Raw genomic sequence first — 24,618 nt, forward strand, 5'->3', positions numbered from 1 at the left:
AGTGAACCGTCAGCCTACTCTGTAAGCACCCAGCCTGGTCCTGAGTATCCCTGATGGAAAATTTCAGGACTGGATTACACAGCTGCTGTCTTCAGCAGTCGGTGTGGGACGTCACCTACCCCTTATTGATGACCCTGGATCGGGACCGTGAGCGTTTGCCGCAGGAGAGCATTGCCCCACTCTCTTAGCTGTTGTGTGTCTTCCCCATATGTCAGGTTCTCAACTGTCCCTTCTCACTGCACCGTGGTGCTGGCCTCCAGCAGCTCAGCCAGACTCCCATCTAGCTCCTTTTTTATATTTATTTCTCGCCCTTAATCTGCAGTGAGTCAGAAAGCAGGCCAATTAGCTTTTGAAGATTTGTATGTCAACGCTGTATTAAGAAGAGAAGTAAGGAGAGTGAAGTACAGTAGCTTTCGTCTAAGGAGGATGTGAAGGAGGGACAGACACCCATTCAGGAAAGAGGGTGCGCATGGCGTCTCGTGGACTCCCACAGGTTTCCATGGGTGTGTCTGAGTGTTCAAGGTGGAGCTCCCCTCTGCCTCCACCCAAAAGGAACACTCAACCAGCGTTTCTGGGTGGCCCAAAGCAGATCCACACAGACACAAGAGACACGAAGGGGACAGAAGAGAGGGAGGCAGCAACAACGAGGTATCAAAAAGACAAATAGTGATGCAGGGAAAGGAGATGAATGGAGGTGAGAGGGAGAAGAAGAGTAAGGACCGGAAAAAGGACAAAGTAAGCTCGGGACCTTAGTGCGTTTGAGACTGGAATTTCTTCCTTGGTTGTTACTGAATCATCGTTTGTGTTATCCCTACGGGCAGGAAGCCTGGGTGTGGAACTTTCTGCCACCGGGCCATTTCACGTCACTCAAATACCATGATTACATTAACGGGACCAGGTCATCCAGATATCTCAGTGTTTCTCTCCAAAGAGTAAAATTTACCTGTAGACAATGCCTTTGGAATGAAGGAACTGCAGACCGAGAATGATTTCAGCAGCATAAAACCTGAGGGGAGGAACACGAGGGTTCACATGAGAGCGTTAACGGAACCAGACCGCCCCCACTTTATCTAGCGAGTGGTCTGTGCACACGCACAACTCTGCTTCATCCTCGCAAAGGGCAGATGTCAGCCCTGACAGATGAAGCAGAGCTGGTATCAGAAGCATGCTCTCCCTGCTACCTGCAGCTGGTGCTTGTATTTTAAACCACAATGTTCAAACTGTCATTTTCCCCTTAATAACACATACACGAACATTAAATATATAATAATAGTATAGCATAATAGGAAAATAATTTTCCCTTTTATTTTAAACTCTGCTTGGAGCCCTTAGACCTGTATGCAGGGTCATTCCAAATAGACCTGCCTTATTTACGTGCAAGAAATGCAGCCTAACATGGGGAGGAAAGGATATGAGAAGATCGGGGTGATATGGGGCTCTCCATCTTCAGGGACAGACTGAAAGGAAATGAGTCTACACCATCACTGGTGGGATTACAGCTAGAGATAAGGAGAGCTTCCTGGTCGTGCGGTTTGCTGGATTTCACAGAAGAATGCAAACACCGCCCGCGAGGACACACTAGCTAGCGTGTATCTGACGGCTTGCGTGTCGTGCAGAGCTGGAAAGGACACAGGACCCAGTGAATCCTTTCTGGCACGAAAAATGCCTGACGGTTTCTCTGCTGTGGAAATCCCAGACAGTTATCTCTGGGCACTTGGCTGACGGCCCCTGAAGGCAATGAGGTCCGCGGCGTGTTCCTCAGTAGCTGGATCTCACCAAACAGCCATTCCGTCAAGATTTCTGCAGGAGCTGGTGGGCAAGTCCATCTTTCAATCCAACTCAACTTCAATAAAAGTGTTCCTGAGGGGCGAGTGAGATGATTGAAGAAATAAAGCTCATGTGTACCCAGCATTTGTGAAGGGACCTGCCGGCACAGTTTGTGTTTTAGATGTCACCGTGGTTCCACCACCACTCAGGAAACAGGGCCCGCGGGAGGAAGAGTGTTGGGAGTCCTGTGGGACTCAGCTGCCATCCCAGCAGATAAACGCAGCCAGCTGGTTTGCGTTTGCATCCAGGGTTGCTTGCTGCCCAAGGAGGTGAAGATTTATTTTTACACTAAGTGCCTCTTCCTGTTTCCTGGTTCTCATGCTTCATGCTTCACGCCGGGCTTCCCACTGAAGGCCTCCGCTAAAGCTTCATCCTGTGACCCGTGTAAGATCTGTGCTACATCTGACTGCTTTCTTTGCAGGGGGTGACTACTTGCTTCCGTGCTCAGATCGTTTATAATAGAAGCCGAATGAATTGAGGCATCTCCCGGAGAAACTAAACAGTTGATTTCAAAACATAGAGAAAGGAAACAAAGCTGACATGCATGTGAGCTTCACAAAGTGGGAAAATTGTTGCCTTGTGTGATTTGTTCCCTGGGAGTACCGTGTCCTGGGAGTTAGGCGTGCTAAGTGAGGAAACAAAAAGGCCACCAGGGAAAAGTATTCCGTGGGCATTGTGGGAAGACACAGAAACTACCAACAACGATGGAAACATCCCAAACCCTCCCAAGGAATCTTACGTTGCTCTGGAAAGATCAAACTTGTGGCAGCTTTGGATGTGGTACATTAAGTCTCCTCCGTTGAGATACTCCATCACGAAAAAGAGGTTTTCCTAGGGAAAAACAAAGCAGTCCCAACCTTTAGCTTCCTTGAAGAAAAGAACACAAGGATTACTTTTTAAATGGGTTTAGGTTATTTCACAGGAACCAATTCTGTCTTGAGATCACTTATGAAAAGACTGTCCAACGAGTTTGGCCGATCTACAGCATTTCTGAGCCCTGAGAAGCCAGCAGCCTATAGGACGTTTGCTAGGATGCTCGTATGCTAGGATTCCACAGATGGGCACAGCACGGCTGAGGGCCCGGCTGGACTCGTTCGCCTGGCAGTGGGGTGACATTGGCACTTAGTGTGTGCTAATTGTCTCCCTTCTGAAATTGCCAGTGTGTGGGATGGGAGACAGAATCCACATCGGGGATCTGACTTCAGGGGCAGGCTGAAGGCATCCCTGCGCTCAACACTCACTAGTAGTTCTGAACGTCTTTATAGGCATGGGCCTGTGGGAGGGATGAGCGTGGACATACTCACTGCTGCCTCAGCCATCAAAGATGGTGAGACGGAGTCCTGCCTTCAGGGAGCTTACAGTCAACAATAGCCATCTCTCTCTCTCCAGTCCAGGCTTCGCTTGTGGCAAGTCACGGCTTGCAAGCATGTTGCCCCTGTCAGAGGACTCCATGCATGTTATTAGAGCTGGTGCCCTTGAGTGACAGCTGTCAAAAGCAAGGCTGAGTGGTCTGCAAGGTGTGGTCAGACTGTCAGAGGTGGCTATGATTCCAGGACGCCTGAGCTCCTCCTCCTGCATGAGTCAGTACGTCCTCCGTAACTATACTCATAGCGCCCTGATTTTTAGAGTCCCCATGAACCACAGAATTAGTAATCCATAAAGTGTAGAGACATTGTGGCATGTCTGTGCATAAATTTGCACCTGCAAACCTCACCTGGGTGATTTTTTAACAGAATTAACCTTTAAGTTTCGGTGTGAAACTAACTGTGGCCCCAGGGTATACGAGGTGACGGTAGAAATGGCATCCTGTTCTGACAATGAGTACATTGCCTGTTATTTTAATGGAGGCCAGGTCTTCACAGAACTGGGGAAACCAACGTATTGTGGCCGTTCTCTCAGAAATGCAGGTAAATGTAAGCGTCACTCTGCTTTTTCAAAATGGACCTCTGACGGGAGGCAGTGGAGCCCACTCTTGGTCTTGTGGACAGGCCCCAATTCTCTGCTGACATAAACCGTAACGTTGATATTTCACACATACTTTGAGATGAATCATTTGCCTCATTTGCACACACCTGTTTTCTCATTAGCACCTGAGTCCTCGCGCTCTTGTAGCCATAACTATTATATGAACACTTTCCAACCTTTACCTTTTTACCCACAACTACGATGGCCCATACACGCACCGTGGTGGGATGGCCCAAGGATTCAGGAGAACGAAAGGTATAAAAGCTTAAAGTGACACCATTGATACCAGTGCTCAGATGAAAGAGTCCCTTCCAGTGTTAGGATGCTTACAAATTCCTATAAGGCTGACATTTCGGAATTTACAAATTGTCAGCTTGGACTTGTTGAAAGTGGGGGAAGGCGATTTGGCGCAAAAGGTGAACTCTGACTCCTACACATCCCCGGCACAGCAGGTCCATCGCTTCTTGTGTCTAGATCAGACTCTGCACCGGTGGCTGGGACTGGGAATCGAATTTGTGCCGCAAAAGAAGAGTCTAAGAAACTATGGGACTCGGCCCCTGCTTACTGCCACGGGCACTCCAAGAAGACCACGCTGCCCTAGTGGTCACTGATTGAACAGTAATGGAGATTTACAGCATGTTGGGTGCCATACTGAATTCCACTCAAAGACTTTCTGGTTCCACAGTAAATCTTTCGAAACGATCTGTTACAGTTCTCATCTTTATGTTAAGCTGGGGGCACTGAAAAAAGCCCATTGATTTTGGTTACTTATGATGGCATTTTGCTTCAGTTTAAGTCGTTGGTTTGGGTGAATACCAGCTAAAACATGGGCTTAATTTTTAAAGCCCAGCGTGGGTGGGCAGGAAGGGGGACCTGTTATTCCTCTGGAGGGTGCTGTGCTGAGATCTTTGCCCCCTCCTAGGGGTTCTGATAGCTGTTTGGAAGTCTCTGGGATCCACTCATCCAGGGAACCCGTGGGTCCACTCTGGGCCCAGTGAGATGGCTCTGTGATGAAATCAGCATTCACGTACGCACATGCAAGTCCCGGGGTTTGCGTTTTGAGTATCGCAGTTTGAAGGACGGATAAACCTTTTCCAAGTTGAATCCCAAAGCCCAGTCATAAAAAGTAAATGCAAATAGAATAGCCTCAAACTTTCGGAAACATCGGGCAAGGAGTGCTCAGAACCGAAGGTGACCTGCCCCTGACCTGGAACCCTGCAGGCCCACTATCGAAAAGACACGTCTGCCCACTGGAGAAACTCCAGATTGGGTCGCGTAGAGCCAAACCCAGAGGAACGCGGCGACAGGGGGTAATTGTTAAGGCCACGGACTTCGCCCTTCCTCAGACCTGAATTCAGATCTCCTCTATTTGTGACCTTGGAGAAAGGACAATGTCTTAACTTAGCTTTTACCGAGCCTCATTCTCTTCATTTGTGAAATGGAGGGGATGGTATCCCCACGTCCTAGCGTTGTCCTGAATATTAAATGAGATGATATACGTGGAAAGCTGGCTCACGGTTGGCACTCAGCATGTACTCGCTATATGCTAGCTGTTGTCATTATAGGAAACACTTTCAAAGCCAGTCAAAAGATAAAAACACACAGCAGCTTTTTCAGAGAAAGGACCAGCACAGTCTGGTGGCTCTTGAAACAAAGAGGGAAATGGAGTTGGCTCTCCTCCAGCCTGGTCTTTTTGTTCTGATCCTGACCTGGAAGAAAATGCAAAGCAGGCTTCGAGGGGGAATATGGACTCGCCAGTGTAGACCTCTCTTCTTTGGGTCTGGTCATATGTTAACTGATGCCCACGATTCTTTCAGGAGAGTGAGAATGGACACGTGATGGTGGTGGGGAACCGGATGCTCCATCTGCCCTAGACTTAGGTTTTTGTCACCCACAGCGTTTGTGGCGTGGAGATGCTGTCTCTGTGCTGTCACTAACTGGCTTGAGATCAGATAAACCTCACCATCCCCTGGCTTCAGTCTCAGCCTCTGAGAAATGAGAAGGATTGGCAGGACCCTCAACTACATCCCCCTTTACTGGCCTAAAGACTCCCTGATTTTCACCGTACATTTAATTTCCCCCCCTTTTCTTGGGGGAAAGATGAAATGAACAAACTGTGACTAGTGAGCACATTGCAAGACTTATATAGTGCTTCCCAAATGATAAATATTGGTAAGAAGATGGTATGCTTGTAAAATTCTTAACAGCAGTCTTTGACCAGAAGCACCGCATATTTAAAGACAAGTGAAAGGAATAGAGATGAGCCTTTCCTTTGAACCTCCAAGGCGGTAAGTATGATGGCTGGCTTCATTATGGCCCACTGTGACACCCAAAGAAGGTCCGAAAATACCAGTCAGAGGGCCTCCTGCCATCTAAGTAGTCTCCTGGTTCTGCCAATAGACCGTGGCTATTGTTGGGGCCAGCATCTCTGTGTCCGCATCCTGGCTGCTTTACCATACGCATGAATCCCACCACGGGCCCAGGGCTGAAAAGCAGACTGGGTTAGAACAGACTGTGTCTTAGCCCTGGTTTGAGTAGACGAGAATGGCATGAGAATGACTTCTGGATTGGTCTTTGCATTTTGTTTCTGAATCGTGCGTCTTATTCTTTTAGGAAGAACTCCCGCAAGCCTGCCCGGAGAAGAGTATTACCTCTGACTTTGGAAACGAATCGAAACAAAGGAGTGGACCTCAACCCCTAGGACCTGCGCCCCAGTCCAAGCAGTCGGTGAGTTGTTTTCACTTTGCCTACCTACTGGCTCCTTGGAAAAGTGAATTTTATAATTTGGAAGGTTGCCTTACTTGGCCAAGTTTCCTGCAGGAGGAAACACACTAAGGTTCTTGCAACCTCTGTTGGTTGCAAGGTGGACTGATTTGCAAAGTGAGTGTTCCCATGAGTCTTCGTGTACCTGGTCTTCAAGGTAAGTTCTCTGACTGTTGTTCCTTCATCCACTGATCTTATTAATGAAACGATGAAACACTGGGCATGTTTGCGTCCTGTCGGTGAAGTGCGTTTGAGTTGGGGTTTGACAGTATAATTGCATCAGGGCCACTGGAAGAGGTGATTCATTGACTAATGCTGCCCAACCTCTGGCTAGCAAGAGAGCATTGGATATACCCTTCAATAACATTTATTTATCGATCAGCTCTCCAGTTTACAAACATACCTGTGATACGCGTGCTGCTCTGTATGCCAGACCATAAAAACAAGAGAGTAACGGTTATTGCTTTGCTGTGATTTTCTGACAACTGAAGGCAAGAATCAATGCTGATATTCTGTAGCTAGATGGGTATTCACAGCTCTGTGGCTTTTTATTTTTTTTATTTTTGGTGCTTTTAAAAATGGTATTTGTTATATTCTTGCATAATCATTTAAATATATATTGAGTACTTTCAAAAAATTCAAAATAGCCTCGTGTTTTTGCAAAGAATTATGTGTGTTTGTGTACAAAGTACTGAATTTTCCAGTTTTCACAAGTATCTTTCATTACTTGGTTGGAAGAACTGTATAGATGGTTCCCCTGTGTTCTTATAAAAACATGAGATCGCTTTAGGGGGATTCTAAATTCCTTTGTATTCATTTTCTTTGTGAAATATCTATATGAAATGTAGCTGTAAAAGTAATTTATACTGGTAAAAAAAGGAAGGGAGGTAAACGCTGTATACAAAAATGGACATATTTAAATAGTCTGCTAATCCAAGCGCTGGAAAAAAATAGATTTTGGATAACATATATTATGTACTAATTTCAGTGGTTTTCAAGGCCAAATCCTTTAAATCATTCCGGTCTAAATTTAGCCAAGACATTGACTTTGATTCTCTGCCTTTGTGACTCTTTTTACTTACACTGTTGATGCACTGAATCTGAATTAGAAATGGAGGTGGGGGTCCCCTTCAGTGAAGGTTTGCATTTTTACTTCTACTTCCTGTGCCTCCAAAGCAAAGTTTTAGTTGAGAATAACAACCTGTGAGTGCTGCCTTTTTTGACATCCTGAGCTCTGTGGTCATGAGGACATGAAGGGACTTCCTGTCTCAAAATAGAACACAGAGCTGGGATCAGGGCTGCCCTAGCTGTGCGCTCAGAGGAGCGCCCAGTTGAGGTGGAGCTTGCATCCGGCCGGCATACCTGCTGGGCACACTGGATGCTGGGATCACCCAAATGTCTCACTGGTACACTTACACGTCCTGCATCGGTGTGGTCACACCAACACTCAGTTCCTTAGGTATGCTTGTAATTTAGAAGGCTGGAGCAATTCTGAACTTGGAGTACTTTATTCCTTTCTTCTGTATTGAGCTATAAATTAAAACATTCTAGAAAAACAGGTTTATTGCCTTTTTCATAAAGAATGTAGTATAACAAACTTAACAGATAATCACATATTTACTTTCTATATAAAAATGTAGAGATAGAGTGTGTGCGTGCGTGTGTGTGTGTGTGTGTGTGTGTGAGAGAGAGAGAGAGACAGAGATGGAGAGACAGAGAGAGAGAGAGACAGACAGATGGCGGGGGAAGAGGAGTAGGGAGAGGGGAGGGAGCGAGAAATGGCTCTCTGTGGACCAGCTAACTCATTTTTTAGGGCCTGTTTATATTTCTACTGTAAATTCTAATTAGTAAAATTCACTGCCTTCAATAGATTCGTCAGTATATGTCAGAAATAATGTTCCAGTTTCTAGAGGTTTGTACCTTGCAGTGAGAACTCAGCCTTCGTTGGTATTTACTGGCTTAATTGTCCCACAGGGTCTTCTTGCATTAATAACAACCAAATTATTTTTCTTCATCACAGAAGTACAAATAGGACCCTATTTCATGAATTTTAAAACTGTTTTCTTTGATATGATTAGGTCTCCAAATGAGAGGCAATGTAACAGTTAGGCCTATGGACTTTGCCGCCAAGCTGCCCAAATTCGGATCCTGGCTCCCCTACTTCGTAGCTGTTTGACCTTTAATGTGTCGCTGACCCTCTTAGGGCCACTTCATTTTCCTTAACTGTGAAATGGGGATAATAATAGTGTCTACTTCATAAGGTTACTGTGAAGATTAAATGCGCTAAAATGTGTGATGTGTGTAGAACACGGAGTGGGACTGACACACAGTAAATGCTCTATAAATGTCAGCTATTATTGTGTTCATGACAATACTTATTACATGTGATACACATGCCATGCATGGTGAGAAATATACAAGTATGTTCACAGGTACGGGAGGGTCTCGGGAACAGATTGAGTTTCAACATAAAGGGCAAGTTTTAAGGAATATGATTTCGAGGTGAAAATGACCTTCTCTGTGGAAGATTTTAAAGTTACTCAATTATCATTGATATAAAGAAAAAAGGTGCAAAAAGAAGGAAAAGAAAGAATATGCTCCAAAATCCTACATCTGGGTATCCTCGAACAATATAACTGGGAACAACTCTCTTCTTTTGTAATAGTTTTGTGTACTTTCCAGTGTTGAAAAGATGTTTTGGTGTAATTACTTTTATAATGAGGGAAAGTATTAATGAATTTTACTTAAAAGTTTTAAATGAGTGATTTTTCTACTCCCTTATGTTTAAATGGCATAGATTCTCACTATTTGCCAAGGGAGTAGATTATTCTTCTTCAGATTTAGGCTATGAAGAGCAGATTCCCCAAAGTACAAGGAATAGTTAGGGCCTTGTACTCTAGTCAATTTCATTATTAGTCACCCTATATTATATTACCTGGTATTATATTATATTATATTACATTATACCGGTCTTTATAAGACTGGGTCTTATATTAATTTTTGCTCCAAAAGACGCATTAGAACTGATGGTCCAGCTAGGTCTTATTTTCAGGGAAACATGGTAACCCTATTTGTAGTGTTGGCCTGGAAATTTACATTCAGTGTTGGGTATCAAGTCAGATGCCATCTTTCTCAGGTCACTTAAATTGAAACTGGCAGGTTTTTAAATAAATAAAGTATCTCCAAGGCACCGGGTAGTAGAGTCATCTGATCACATACTTTTAAAATCACATTTCATCAAAATAATGCAAATAGAATAATTCTTTCAAAGAAAGAATAGAAATATCAGAAAGATTTAAAAAAGGAAGCATCATTAAAATAAAAATCTATGTTCACAATATAAAAGAAATATGACTAAATGCAAGATTAAAGTGATAGATTTCTCACAGGACTGTGTTTGCACACACAAATATCATTTAAAGAAGTTAAAAGTCCTAGGGCTGTCAAAATATATCAATATTTATAATGTAAGATAGTTCTTTAAAAGAACATTTTGTGAAGGGATATTCTAGAATTAGTAAAGGGGAAATGTAGAGATGGACTCAGAAGTTATTTTGATATGATCTAACTTCTACACTGCTTTCTCCTTAGAACGATTACATTCCTTTTTAATAAGAGAATGAAAATAAGGAGCTCAGAAAATTATTTAGTAACGATGACTATTCAGTATAGCTAATGGTTGCCAAATGTGCCTGTATTTGTTGAATACAGGACAAGTTTATAGCATTAAAGAAATTAGCTAATAATAACTTTATCAAACCAATAACAATTAATTTTGAAACTACACAGAGAACTTGGCAAATGTCATGCAATTGAGCTCAGGAATTAATATAGACTCCCTCTCCAGAAAAAATAAAGTGGGAAAAGGAGGAAAAGAATAGTTGTAGTCGTTTTTTCCTACTATTATTTTTCCTTTGAAGGCTAGTAAATTAATGTGATGAATTTTATACAAGAGAAGATTTGCAATGTCTGAAGAAGAAATAAAATTAGAAGCAAAAGATTCATTACCGGTACCCCTTTAAGAATATCATATGTTAAGCATATGTAATAAATGCTGTAGCATCCAAGATTATGGTATAATATTGAAATCAGAGAGTAGAGTTCAGCTCTGTGTTGGAACATATCCTGTTACAGCCAATGGAAAGTTCTGGAAAGTGCACCCTGAGGAACAACGGAGAGCCAATCCATATCTAAAATTAAATGAAATAATGCACATATAGTATGTAGCCCTGTACCTGGCACATAGTAAGGACTCCTTAGTCCATGTTGAACTTTGTTACATGCATTGTTGTTACTCTGTCACACAGGAAAGGAAAGCACGTAGTTGTATGGAGGGCTCCACCATTTACAAGGTCTGGAGCAAGAATACAAACAGGTGCCCCATACCATGTGTCTAAAATTTTAAATGTTATAAATCAAGCCCATCAACTGTGAAACTAAGTATGTATATCGTAGTATATTCCTATGAAATATACGTCAATCATGACCAAGACAGCCAGTGACGAATTTAGAACTCCCCCAGTTCTTGCCCCAGTTAAGTGGTCTCATGGGGAAAGAACTCCTGCCCGCTCCCACTTCCTACAGCAGAATCTAGGAAGATGTTCACACATGCATTGAGCTATTTGGGTCTGGAATTCTGGGGTTCTGGAGCATGGCTTAGGAACAGGGATGGGGACAGAGAGGGGCCTGACTCCTTGCTCTGTGGGGAGAAGTGGCTGGAGGAAGGCCAAAGGAGGCTTCCCAAGTGAGAGGGTGGGGAGAGCCCCTTTTGCTTGAGTCTAAATTTAGGACATGCGGTGGCTAATTCTCCAGTTAATTGAGCCGTGAGTTGGATTTGAGGTTTAAGTACCTTGAAATCTCAAGGTTATTAACAATTTTGGGTTGAGAGTGTTATCTAGAGAAGAGCACTAGACTGTGATCAGCTAGGCTGATGTTTGGATCTCAGTTCCTTTGGTGTCAAAATAAGGGGATCTGCCTCCTTACATTGAAAAAATTCTTTGTCTATTGAGTCTGTCATAAGAAAAAGAAATGAGTATAACTAATCAAATTAGTAGCTATAAGCAACCAAGATGTACCCCAGTAGGTGAATGGATAAACAAACTGTGGTCCATCCAGACAATGGCATATTATTTGGCAATAAAAAGAAATGAGCTATTAAAAGCCATGAAAAGATATGAAGGAAACTGACGTGCATATTACTAAGTGAAAGAAGCCAATCTGAAAAGACTACATGGTTCTAAGTATATGACATTCTGGAAAAGCAAAACTGTGCAGATAGTATAAAAAGATCAGTGGTCAGGGGGCAGCTGGTTAGCTCTGTTGGTTGGAGTGTGGTGCTCGTAACAACAAGGTTGCTGGTTGGATCCCCGCATGGGCCACTGTGAGCTGCGCCCTCCACAACTAGATTGAAACAACTACTTGACTTGGAGCTGATGGGTCCTGGCAAAACACCCTTAAATAAATAAAAGTTTAAAAAACAAACACAGTCCTCAGAATAAAACACCTCCCTTCCCACCTGCGATTTTCAGGCATGGAAACAATTGTGTGTATGACACTATAATGGTGGATGCATGTCATACATTTGTCAAAACCTGTAGAATGTTCAACATAAAAAGTGAACCGTAATGTAAACTTCAGTGAATAATAATGCATCAATATGGACTCAGTGGTTATAGTACATGTACCACACTAAAGCAAGATGTCAAAAATAGGGGAAGCTATGGGGGTTAGGTGGGAGGAGGGGATATATGAGAACTCTGTACTTTCCACTCAAGTTTTCTATACACCTAAGTCTGCTCTAAAGAATAAAGTCTATTAATTAAAAAAACTCGTCGACACAGACCAGCCAGTACATTCAAAGTAATGCTAATGTATATGACTAGAAGAAAAACTTTCTTTAGAGTCTTCCTCATATGGAATTTATACAAATAGCAATAAAATAAGGACAAGAATATGGAGACTAATAAAGTTCTCCTAAATTCTCATAATGTTTATTTGCCCTATAAAGGTAGAAATTGACACAAAGGAGGTAGCCCTGTAGGTTCTATTTAAAATCTCCCTTGAAATGATGACTTCTAGAAACATGTTTTAATTTATTTTCGTTGACAGTGTCCACTTAAAATAGTTGTAAGTGCTCTTCTAGAAACAGGTTTTTTTCATAGCGTTTCCTGGAGAACTATTGCTTATTTTTTTTAACCTATTAAGCACTTAGGATGTAAGAGCTCATTCCCATTCTGGATAAACGCAGATGGTGCAAGGGTTGTGGAAGTCCCACGGTAAGTTCTCTGTCTTTGTCTTGAAGGCGAATCGCACCTTGCCAGTTTCCATCCCTGAGAAATTCCCATCAGACGCTTTCCCTTTAAACGTTGGTCCTTAGATAGTACCTCACAATTTCTTCTGTCTCTTACTGTATCTTTCTTGGTGCCCCCGCTACTGACATTTCCAGTCTCTTCTGTGTCTCCAGGGTCTCAGTCTGGTCGTGTGGCCCTCGTTTCTAGCCTGAGGCAATGTCCTACTTTGTTGGGGTGATTGCACTCACTGTGAGCACCCTCAGATTTCCTCTCCTGCTAACAGAGCCGCTCTCTCCTGCCTCCTCACTTCATCTCTCAGAAGTAACAACCCTCCTCACCCCTTTCCTTCCAGAATCTTCCGCCACAAACTTCTCCCTATTGTCTGGGTTCTTTCTCTGTCTCAAGCAGTTTCCATTATTCTCAGCCTTTAAATCCTGTGATCATAGCAGGCTTCTATCTTCTGAAACGTACTTCCTGAAAGACTTCTGTATAACCACCACCTCCACCTGCTGCCGCTCAGTCCTTATGTCTCTGTCAACCTGCCATACGCTGTCATCCTCCTGCTAAGATGCTTCTGTCTGTTCTTCTTAAACGAAGTCAGCAGTTGGCTTCTTCGCCACTCTGAATACACGGTCGGTCCTCACTTTCTTGAAATTCTTTCCTCTCCACTGGCTCGACTCCGCTGGTCTTCCCCTTACCTCCCTGAGGGATCTTTCTGTTGCTTTCCCCCCTCTTCCTCCTCCTGCTTCTGAAGAAGGGGCTTTTCTTTGGTGTGGTGCCTGAACCTCGTCAGTGGGTGTATGCCAACTCTCACGTCTTCCCGCCATTTCCACCACTGCCTGTTTGCCGAGTCCCACATCTGTCCCCTCCTCAGGTTGTGAGCCGTCACCCTTCAGGTGCTGTGTGGTTTTGCTTTAATATGGAACTGCATCTCCAAGTGCCCTAGTTTAGCAGGAGTTAGCAGCACGTGCTGCGTATCTTATGTTTTCTCTAACACTGCTAGCTGAGAAAAGGACATTGTAGTGCTGGAAGCTTTAATGAGGAGAGATGAAGAGATAAGAATGATTTGGGGACCAACGCAGAGAGTCAAGCAGCTGTAGTGGGCACAAGAGGCTGGGAACTCGGGGTGAAGGACAACTCAGGATTGCAGGGCAGGAGAGGTGGAAGCGGATATGCTGAAGGTGGACGTCCCCTCGTCTGAGGTTGTCCAGGACCAGCCTCTCTGGCACCTGAGGATTCTGGCAGATGTGTTATAGTCAGCCAAGATAATTACTATAGGATGATTTCTTTTTCTTCTACTCCCACACCCCGAGAACATTATCTAGCGTTCTGTGGGAAAATGAAGAAAAGGAAAAGAACAAACCATGCTTCTTGCTAATCAAGGAATGTATTATTTACATGGAGAAACAGAGTAAGTGCCTCTGAAGGCAGTCCCAGAAAAGGCCAAGCCACACAGGAACAAAACCACCTTTCTGGGTCTTGTAAGCTGAGACGCCCGAGGGAGCCAAAGGGAATGGTTATTAAGTGGGATTTAGTGGATCTGAAAGCCATTATGAAGGACAGAGTTTTGAGCAAGCTTTCCTATAATACTCTAGAAGCAGATGTAAGAGGCTCGTGCCTGGTGGGAAGCTGGGGACAATCCTCTGGGGGCTTTGAGAGAACAACTAACAGAGGAAGTTGCTGTGAGCTTACAAAGCAGGTGTGCAGAAAGGGCATGACACTTCCAACTCCCCAGGCAGCACTCGTGATCACCGAACACCTGAATGTTTGTTCCTTAATTCGTGATTATCTCGCATGTCTTTGGGGGGGAGAGCGTGCCACACAAATTTACCAGAAATCTTTAAATTGACTGTAAATCGAACATCTGTGCATCAAAGTGAGACGCAGTTTCTGAAATAACATTTTCCAAGCATTCTTAGTATCAGAAAACTGCCGGAGGACTTTGAAGAAAAGAGGCTTACCAGTCACTATGAATGGGGATGACACAAAAAGTTAATTCTTGTCTTAGTTCATGGATAAGTGTTTTGGCATGTGGGGTTCGTGTGCTTTTTCTTTTCTTTGCTAAAATTGTGATAATTGCCAGAGCTCCTAACTCAGCTGGAGGGTTTATGGACGAAAGCGTTCCTGAGATGAGGCAGTTTCTGAATGAAATGCTTGAAATTAAAACCCTTCTGGCAATCTTAGATGGATTTTTGCCTTCAAAACCATGGAAACTACCAGAATGACATACTTTTAAAATAACTGCCATGTGAGTTTTTCTTTTATTTCAAACAAAAATAAAATCTTGCAGTTAGTATGGCATTTTCTCCACAAAGGATTCAAGCTCCTCTGCAGGTGCTTTTTTTTTTTAAATTTTAAAAACAAAACAAAACAAAAGACATTTGTTTTTCTTTTTGGAGGCAAAAAGAGGACAAGGTAAAGAAATGTTAAGTGATTTGTTGAAAGTCACACGAAGTGTCAGGCGTAAGTTCCTAACCTGAAACCATAAACAGAGACAGGGATGACCCTGCTGCAGTCGGTCGGCAAGTCAAGCTTTGTGTGTTCTGTAAATGGAAAATGAAACTCAGGTTTCTTTTCCATCAAAGTACTACTGATTGAGAAGGTTGAGCTGGTTCAGATGGGGAGCGTGGAAGTCAGGGCAGTGGTGTCCGTGGGAATGAACACTCGTGTCGTGACTCCTGATGTGGCGCCGGGGGGTGCGTCTGTATGGAGACCTGCCACCCCACAGCGCCTCACCCCACCCAACCTGAGGAGGGGCTCAGGGGTGTTCTCATGTGACCTAAAACATGGCCTAAAAACTAAGGTGTGCAATGGTAACACTTCTTAAATTACTTGAATACAGATAGACTTGAATACAGATAGACCTTTCAGAATTCAAAAACACAAATAAAGGTAGGCCGTAGTTCACTTTCAGTTTCTAAGGAAAACTGCCCCCTTAAAAAACAAAAGAAAACGGTGTTCTCACAGTGTGAGACACATCTTTCCTTTCCAAACTCATTTTGGAACTAAACCCTCTTATTTTTCCATAGTATTACCAGAAATAGATCAGAGAAACTTTGGATACTTGAGTTATTGACTTTTTGTTTTTTTGTTTTTTTACTCTAGCACAATTAAAAAGAGAGGAAAATTATTTTTCTCAGTGTGTTTTCTTCCCCAAAGGTGAGCATTTAGTTACTACAGAGATGTCATGTCACTAAGACACTTCCATGGTCTGAACATGTAAGAGGCCAATAGTTGGACACAGAGACACAGGGTAGGACTGAACACTGTTCCCAGTTCCCAGTTGAATTGTCTTAGCAAAGTTCACCTTTCTTAGAAAATATGTACTGGATATATGGGTTTGAAATCCAGTCGTGGGAAAGTTAGCCAGCGTACATGCTGAATTTGATACGAAGCGGGATTGTGCAATTCAAGACATATGGACTTTCATGTGAGGCACAGAATATAAATATTACAACTAATAAAGAAATGTTAGTACAAAATAAAGGAAAGGGCAACAAGTCATTCCCTCCTCTTGCTAAGACACCAGCCTCTCATCGTGGTGATTTCTACTGGACTCTGATGCCAGTAACTTGTGTCACAGCCAGAATGAAGTACAAAGTCACCTTGATCTAACATGGAGAGAATGAATGAATTTCAGAGATTCTTTCCTCCTGAGCTTCATTGACATGCAGCATCAGATCCCCTAGACACTGCCTTGCACACCTACGCCCCGGGCACAGCTGTCACACACGGTGCCTGGTGACTCCTACTGGTCCCGTGCAGGGAGGGGAGGAGACAGCCCCAGAGCCCTGCTGATGGGTGAATGAGCTGGGACTAAACTTCAGAAGGTCAGTCCACAGCTATTGTCACTCTTTGTGGCTTCCTACGTGACTTTTCCTTATTTTCACACTTCAACAGGTCATAGGGCCCCCACACACGAAACTCAAAAGCCTCTAATGATTTAACCCACATGCCCTGATCAATAACAAGGGAATACCATCCTCAGAATCTGCCGAATTATCTGGCATTCAACAGGTGAGCTCTTTGCAGGCACAAAGCAAATGAATAACTTTCTCCAAAAAACAACAATTCCCTAGAAAAGTAAATAGGCATTATCTTATCTCACATCTTCACTAGTATGCAAAGGTGACTGACTGTCCCCTCAAAAAGGCCATTTCCGAATGTTCCTAGAGCAAATCATCGTTCATATCAATTGCTGCTTTGTACACTCACCTGAGGTATTTAATTGGTTATTTTCTTTGACAGGCAAGATCTGAATAATAAATTAGGACATCTCAAAAGCAACCCAGGGTCCTTCAGAAAGTGTACTGCAAGCTTTTAAACTTTTTCCATTTCTTATGTCTAAAAGGACTGACTTCCTTGAAATTTACGTGGTGAGCCAGTCCTACTGACACATGTGTGCACAGTCTCTGCCACGTTTCCCATGCACTGACTTCCGTTTTGGGTGAAGCACAATGGCTGCACGGAACCTTATGAGTGTCTCCCGGGGCAGGGAAAGAAGGGAGTCCTGCCTGGAGCCCTGACACATGAACAGAGAAGGGACTATACCTGTTCTCCAAAGTGGGATTCGTAATAGCCTTCCCCCCAAGACATGAAGACAATCATATATACAAATATTGAAACAAAAAAAACCAGCAGGGAAAAGGTGCCAAGTGGAGCTGGATTACATTATGCCCCTAGAAGCCTGGTCTAAGGTGTATTTAGCATTTATACTAGCTTCCCGGTATTTCAGGAGAAATAGTGACATGGTAAACAACACCGGGGTGCCCAGAAAATTCAGAAGACAGACTTGAAGAGTCCCTCACTTTGCCTTTTGGTGACATATCTACACCATCCCAGACCAACAGACATTTGTGATATCCAGGACAAAACTTCTAGTAGAAAATCAAACTCATAACCAGAAATTCCAAAGTACTCCCTGCCCCAGAAAATAAGCCTGCTTTCTCATAAGCAGTTTATCATTTATTGTCCGTTCATTCCTCCGTGCTTTCTCTCCTGTAGCGCCCCCACACCTCTCCTGCCCCAAACCCTTTCTGCCTATCCCAATCCCAGAACTCCAGTTTCTAAGTTTTCTCAGCCCTGGTGTTTAGAGTCTGCATTCTGCAGTGTAATATTGCTCACCACTGTTTGAAGTAGCACCTGGTCTCTTTTATTAGGGTATGAAATTCTCGAGTTCAGGAGAATAGTGTGCTCTACATTTCCATATCCTCCACAGTGCTTTGATTGCAGTATATGCTCAGCACGTGCTTTTTTTGTGGTCTGGTTCACACTATTTTTGCTAAGTGTATTTATTCATTCACTCCTTCATTACACATTTGTTGAGAACCCACTGGGAGCTGGAGAAATGAGGATGAAAGCCCTAGGTGCTCTCTACATTTTCTGACCAATTCCTACAGTTTCCCCACGAATACCCACTACGGCTACCGGCTGCTTAGTGCCCCTCTGTTATTCACACTTCCACTAGCATCAGGGCTTGAAATAGAGAAAAATCTCTTCACGCACTTTGGATCTTAACCACACGATCCCACATGGGTCTGCTTATTATTCTATGCTACATCTGATGGAGACGGGGTGAAGGAGCGTAGAAAAGTGAAACAAGGAAATCATAATGCTTGTGCATAAAGATTGACCTGCAAGGATGTTCACTTCAGTGTTATTTAAACCAGAACAAAATGTTATACATGTTCTAACTAGATAAGTCACGTTATAGAAAAATATTCACAGAGGTGAGGAAAAGTGTAACTAGGGTGTTAAAAATGCAGCTTACAGAACCGTTGATATTTACAATAGGTTGCTGTTTTATTTTTTAAAAATCTACTCGGGGGAAAAATCTAGAAGGATAAACTTTAAAGTGTGAATAGAGAATATAGCCAAGTTGTGGGATTAGAAAGGATCTTCTTTGAATGTATAAGCATTTTCCAAATTTTCTAAGATGATCCTGGATGACTTTTGAGTCAGGAACAGAAAAAGTGATGAAAATTGTTTTACGGATGTAAGAGACCAGGACAAGCCCCCTCCCAGAGCAGGAGAGACCTCTGACCAAATCCACCCTCTTACCCCACTGCTGGGGCCTCGCAGCCCGGGTGACGGCTGCTCGTCTCCTGCCTTCTAAAGGGAAAGACCAGTGCACGTGCGTTTTGATCTGTTTCCCAACTTCTGCCTCTTCAAGTAGACGAATGAACAGGTGTCACATTCCCCTCCCACCCCCGCAAAGTGACTGCTTTGTCAAGCAAGTCACAAACTGCCACGGATCCTAGTTGTTATGTAAGTTAAACCAAATTCTAAAAAAGCAAACAGACAAATCCAGAAGTCAAGCCCTTTCCTAATCCACTACATGGAAAAATTCTAAGTATTGTTTCAATGGTGTGGAGAGGAGAAGAAACTTGTTTGGGTGGCTAGAAGGTGGACTGAGAGGTAAAGAAGAAAAAAATGGAGACCTTACCCCACATCTCCCAGGGAGGGCGCCATGGGGGGCACCGTGCTTGGACAGGTGGATTTACTGGGGGGAGGAGGACAAAGGGTTTTCTGTGCAGAAGCCATACCTTGGTCTGGAACGTACAGAACATGTGCGTTAAGAACGGATGCTCCCAGGCCAACGAGAGAACTCTCTTCTCTACCATCGTGCACTCAACATCGTCGTCCATCAAAACCACGTCTTTCTTTAGGGCTTTTATTGCAAAAAATTGATTGGTTTTCTTGAACTCTGCTAGGAAGACCTAGAAAGAATGGAAGAAGTTACTTTAATCTAGAATTTGGATTCATGCTCATTAAAGAAGAGACTAAATCGTGAGGGAGATGCATGGAGTGAGAAAGGAAGATTCCTTCTCCAAACCCCTCCATTCCCGTTACGGAGACAAAATAGAGTGCTTCACTGGTGCAGGGTGTCACTTGACACTTTGTTACTCTCCTTGTACCTTTTCAAAGGGTTTCACGAAACTACTGCGCAATTGGATGGGTTATTCTCAGTCCCTGGAAAATTCTGTTTAAAAAGGTATGGCCTGTCTGCCCAGGGACCTGAGTGAGTTCATAATAAAAATCCACAGAGACAGATGTGTACTGAGGGAAGCGGCAGCTCGCAGTGGGGTGTAGGATTTGATTGTACTTGAAACGTCACTGCAAATGAGCATCAAACCCTACTCCAAGTTTTATCTGGTCTTTCAAGGCCAAAAAGGATTAGAACTCTCTTCCGCACTTAAAGCTCGCACACCAGCTTATCTGATGGCACAGACACTTAATCCCATTTTCGGGACCTACTACGTGTCAGACATTCTGCTTTGTACTATACAGGTGCTGTCTTATTATCTATTTAATTCGTAGCTCAGAATACTCTGCAAGGCAGATAGGAAAAATGAAACAACTAGGTTCAAAGAGTAACTTAACCTTCTCAAATTCGTGGAGCTACTGGGTGGAAAATTGAACTTGAGAGTTTACTTTTTCTACATGACGTCATGAATCTCACATGAAAGGACACCAGACAGCACTTGATGGAGAGTTTCTACAACTTTGGCCTTTGCAAAAGATACAGCCACAGACGACTGACAGGACACTGGCATTTGGAGGCAGGAAACTCCAGCTTGGCCTCATTTCACAGACATTTACTAGCTGTGGGAATGTGGGCAAAGTAGTTAACCTCTCTGGGGTTCAGTTTCCTAACGTGTAAAAGTGAGGGCTGTCAGCATGTTCTCTGACTTACAGGACCCCTGTGAAAATCCCATGGGATACCATGGGACGGTGGCTTGTGAACAATGAAATGCTCTCTAAATGACAGTCACTAACAGCACTTGCCATTTGTATCTTTTATTGACTTTCTGGGAATACTGAAGTCAGTGATGCTAAACCAGTAGTGAAATGCATGTGTCTATGTTTCAAAAGATAGAGTGCAGATGTACAGCTTTCGGGTAGCAAGACTTGATAGATGGGGGAAGAGCTTAGATGGGAATTCGGGCAAATGGCTAATGTGCATAGCATCACAAAACATGCAGTTTGTTCTCCTGGGGCTCAAAGTAGATAGAGAACAAGAATATAGAGGCTACCATTTGGGTGGGGAGCCATACTTCCTGTAGAGAGAGAAAAGAAAGAAGAAAAACAGGCGTTGGAGGATTGTCAGTGTTGTGTGTGAGGAAAGGAAATATGGCTGTTCCCGTGGTGCTCTGCTGCTTTTTCCTTCTCTCGTTGGGTCCCACGGTGCAGAGACCCAGGGCGCTGATGCCGGGGACGTAAAGCAGAGGAAACCTGAAGCTCTCACTTGCTCACTTGTCCCTTGAGATACTCACGAAGGCTTGTAGGTTTGTAGGTGTGGATGTTCAAGTGTAGAAATCCACACCGGAACAGAGAAAGATAAACATTGCATTAGCAATTAAAAATACTGTTTTGGTAATTGCTTTGTTCAATAAAACATCCCAAAACCAGCCGTAAAGTAAGACGTTGAAAAGGTAATTCCTATCTCTGTAATGTGTTTTCCATTTTTGGTAACAGGTTATCCTGGCATATTCATTGATGCTCAATTATAATGAAGACTGGTGGCAAAATTGCCTGTTACACTCAGATCAACACCAAATGGGCCTGCTGTGGTTCATATTCTTGTGGAAACGAACTAAAGGAATTAGTGGGTATCAGCTACCCTGTGCAGGGCAGAATAGGTTTTGCCACAGGCGATCCACCGGTGTTTGAATCCAAACCCCAATGTCATTCAGCTGTGACAACAATCAGTTGCATTTTAGTTTGTTTATTATTAAATAAACTGGGTAAGTTTTACAGCCAGAGTCTGGTGAACAGGTGGTAAGCACAATGCTGGTTTTGGATGCACAAATTCATGGGACAGTAGTCCCTGGCTACAATTTTCAAAGGCATCACATCCACAAATGTAGTACATTAGGTATCCTTCCTAGCTCAAATAACCTGATATCCTATTTCCCATGTCATCCCTCTTGACAATCACTGGCTTATAAATATTCTCCCGTCACTGATAATTGATTATAATTTCCTAAATGATGTCTTCTGCTTCCTCCTGCTCTCCTTGTCCCCTGTGATTGGCAGAGATAGCCCATAACGCGAGTATGTGGCAGGAAGAATTTAGAGGAGGGACTTTCTCCAGGGAGCTTTTCCCAGGACTCTCAAGCTATAGCCGTGTTGTGGGCTGAATTGTGTCCCTTCCCAAAAGCTTATCGGTTGAAGTCCTAACTCCCAGGACCTTAGAATGTGAGTGGATTTGGAGACAGGGTCATTACAGTGATGATTAAGTAAAAATGAGGTCATTGAGGTAGGCCCTGACTGGTGTCCTTCTGAGAAGAGGGGATCAGGACACAGGCACGCAGAGGGGTGACGACGAGAGGACATGGGGAAGATGGCATGGACAAGCCAAGGAGAGAGGCCGCAGAAGAAACAACCCTGCCGACACCTTCATCTGGGACTTCCAGCCTCCTGACTGTGAGAAATAAATCTTGATTGTGGAGGCTGACCGTCTGTGGTATTTTATTGTAGTTATCCTAGCAAACTAATAGAAGGGTGAGGATTTTTGATAGAGAAAAAGAATCACGTAAGAAGTAAAACAACACTCTAGGTGTTAGAAGGGAGCAAAACAACAACCCAAACTGCACCAAACAAGCAAAAAAACCTGTGTGAAATAGCAGCTTGCTGAAGCATCTTCCCATTTCTCAGGTGGCCAAAGATTCCAAACTAATAAGCTCATGGCATGGACACCTTTGAAGCGAAATGGCTTGGGAACAACCATTCCCAGCAAGCAGAGCCTGCTGGAGTCCCTGAACCCCTCTTTACTCCCACATCCCTACCCTCTCATGAAACGTGCAGGAACATGCTCCCTGCTCACCCACCCACAGTTCTGGTCCCCCGAGTTTAGTCCTCCTGGCCAGGAGCTTGGCTCCTCCATTTTTGGAAGCTGGTTCGTAAAATTCTACAGTGCAGTATCATACCTTGCCAAAACTGCCTTTCCCCAACATTTTGTGCAAGATAAAATCTTCGATGTTTAATTTCATTTGTAGAGATGGCCTTTCTGCGTTCAGTTCGGGTTCTGGACGATGGCACGTTTTCTCAATCCCGTCCAAGGGAGACTCCCAGGAGATCCCCTGAGGCTCTGTAAAGGGCAACCAGTGGTTAAAAGGAAATGAGGCACAACGGAGGGTCATTGTAGCTGCTTGGAGAACACACTTGTCCATTCTAGGCTCCAGTGCAATAATGTGGAAAAGGGGCTCCTGCTGTGTATGGTGGGGGCCCCTCCTGCCTGTGGGCCTGGTGTATGGGGCTGGACTGGGCCTCTTGATCTGCCCAACAGACTGGGGAACATTTCAAGCTGGGAAACATTCCAGTCAGCAGAAGACTATGCGTAACACAAATGAGCACCTCTCTAATGTCAAATCATGGCCGAATAGGGATTTCAGCCAAATGTGAGGAGAATGGTGCTCAGGTCCTCACGTGGCTCACACGCACAGTTGCGTCAATTTCTCTGAGTTACCAGAGGAGGGAAGAGGAAATGGATGGCAGATTGTTCAAGATCCGAATTACATCGTTCGCCACCGTCTTCAAATCAACCTGCTGCCTGCTTGCCTCATCTCTGAGACACGTTCTACTTCTCTGCCTGGACACCCTCCTCAAATCTAATCCCAAGCTTTCTTTAAAAAATTTTAAGTTGATTTATTCCTCACCCCATGCCGGAGGAGGTGTAGGGAAAATTTTTTGGACTCTTTCCTTCTCTCCCGTCTGTAATTTTTCTTTTTTTATTGCAACGTGTTTGACATATCTATCACCTTGTGTTAATTTAAGGTGTACACTACGTTGATCTGATAGATTTATGTGTTGTGATATGATTGCCACTATCACATCTCATAATTATCATTTCTTTTTTGCGGTTGGAGTAATGACATTTATTTTTCAATCTCTAGGTTTATCCTTCATAATCTCCCTAAATCCAAGGAAAGTAAGTATTTTATAATGTATTCTGAAACTACTCAGTTTCCAGAATCAGGTGGTCACATCTTATCACGAGTGACCTTCAAACAGTAGGCTGGATAAACTTCCATCTTGTCCTAAATGTGAAGGACTTTGGGCCTTGCTGTTCTTCCCCTTTCTACTCTTAAACTTCCCAGAACAGTCTCGAGGGTGCAGCAGAAGATGGTCTTCCCATCACTGAGCTTTATGGTGGATTTATTTCTATATAATGGTTTAACAGCGATAGGAAATTACATTTTAACATTCTAAGGAAAGATTTAGAGCGGTTTCCTCCGGACCCATCCCATTTCCTCCCCCAACCCCAAACCTCCCACCCTTTTAATAAGGTTTCCTACTGGGGAGCATTTTGGTTTCACTTCGAAGAAGTAGGAGCCTCTTAGTTGGTAGCTAGGTCTATAACCTCTAAACAGCAAATAATAATCTCTCAGACCCGGTAAAGGAGAACGTCCATACAGAGGACTGGGGTAATCAACATTAATTACTGCCATTGGTTTCTACAGGGACCAGGATAGCTACCTCGTTTCCCCGGTGCTGATACATAGGGCAGACTTGCTTCACCTTTTATGGAGCATGGGGGACCAATTTCAACGGGACCTTCTCTGAAGATGTGTTCAGAATCTCTTAAGCAGCGAGCCTAGATTACAAAGAAAGAGTCAGACCACCCACCACCACTGATGCAACAGCTCAGCCTGCTCTCCATGGGGACAAAAGCCATTTAAGGTTTCTACAGACATAGGACAACCAAAGGTCTTCGTTTCCTTAAGACTCTTTGGATCCCATATCCCGTGAGAGTCTGTCTATTGTATTT

The 24,618-nt window shown here is 43.7% G+C and overlaps 1 protein-coding gene across 4 annotated transcripts in view; it reads right to left on the bottom strand.

Moving 5' to 3' along the window:
• Window positions 1–24,618, bottom strand: part of PRKCQ (protein kinase C theta) — a 111,571-nt gene that overhangs the window by 16,859 nt on the left and 70,094 nt on the right. For all 4 annotated transcript variants that reach the window (XM_033100803.1, XM_033100805.1, XM_033100804.1 and 1 more), the window contains 5 exons: window positions 24,327–24,444; window positions 22,778–22,938; window positions 19,391–19,564; window positions 2,567–2,658; window positions 944–1,006 (listed from right to left, as the gene is read on the bottom strand). In XM_033100803.1, the coding sequence (XP_032956694.1) occupies window positions 944–1,006; window positions 2,567–2,658; window positions 19,391–19,564; window positions 22,778–22,938; window positions 24,327–24,444 (608 nt within the window). The remainder of the gene's footprint in view (window positions 1–943; window positions 1,007–2,566; window positions 2,659–19,390; window positions 19,565–22,777; window positions 22,939–24,326; window positions 24,445–24,618) is intronic.

Source organism: Rhinolophus ferrumequinum (genome assembly GCF_004115265.2).
Source record: "Rhinolophus ferrumequinum isolate MPI-CBG mRhiFer1 chromosome 5 unlocalized genomic scaffold, mRhiFer1_v1.p scaffold_110_arrow_ctg1, whole genome shotgun sequence".
In the NCBI taxonomy this organism is placed as follows: Eukaryota; Metazoa; Chordata; class Mammalia; order Chiroptera; family Rhinolophidae; genus Rhinolophus; species Rhinolophus ferrumequinum.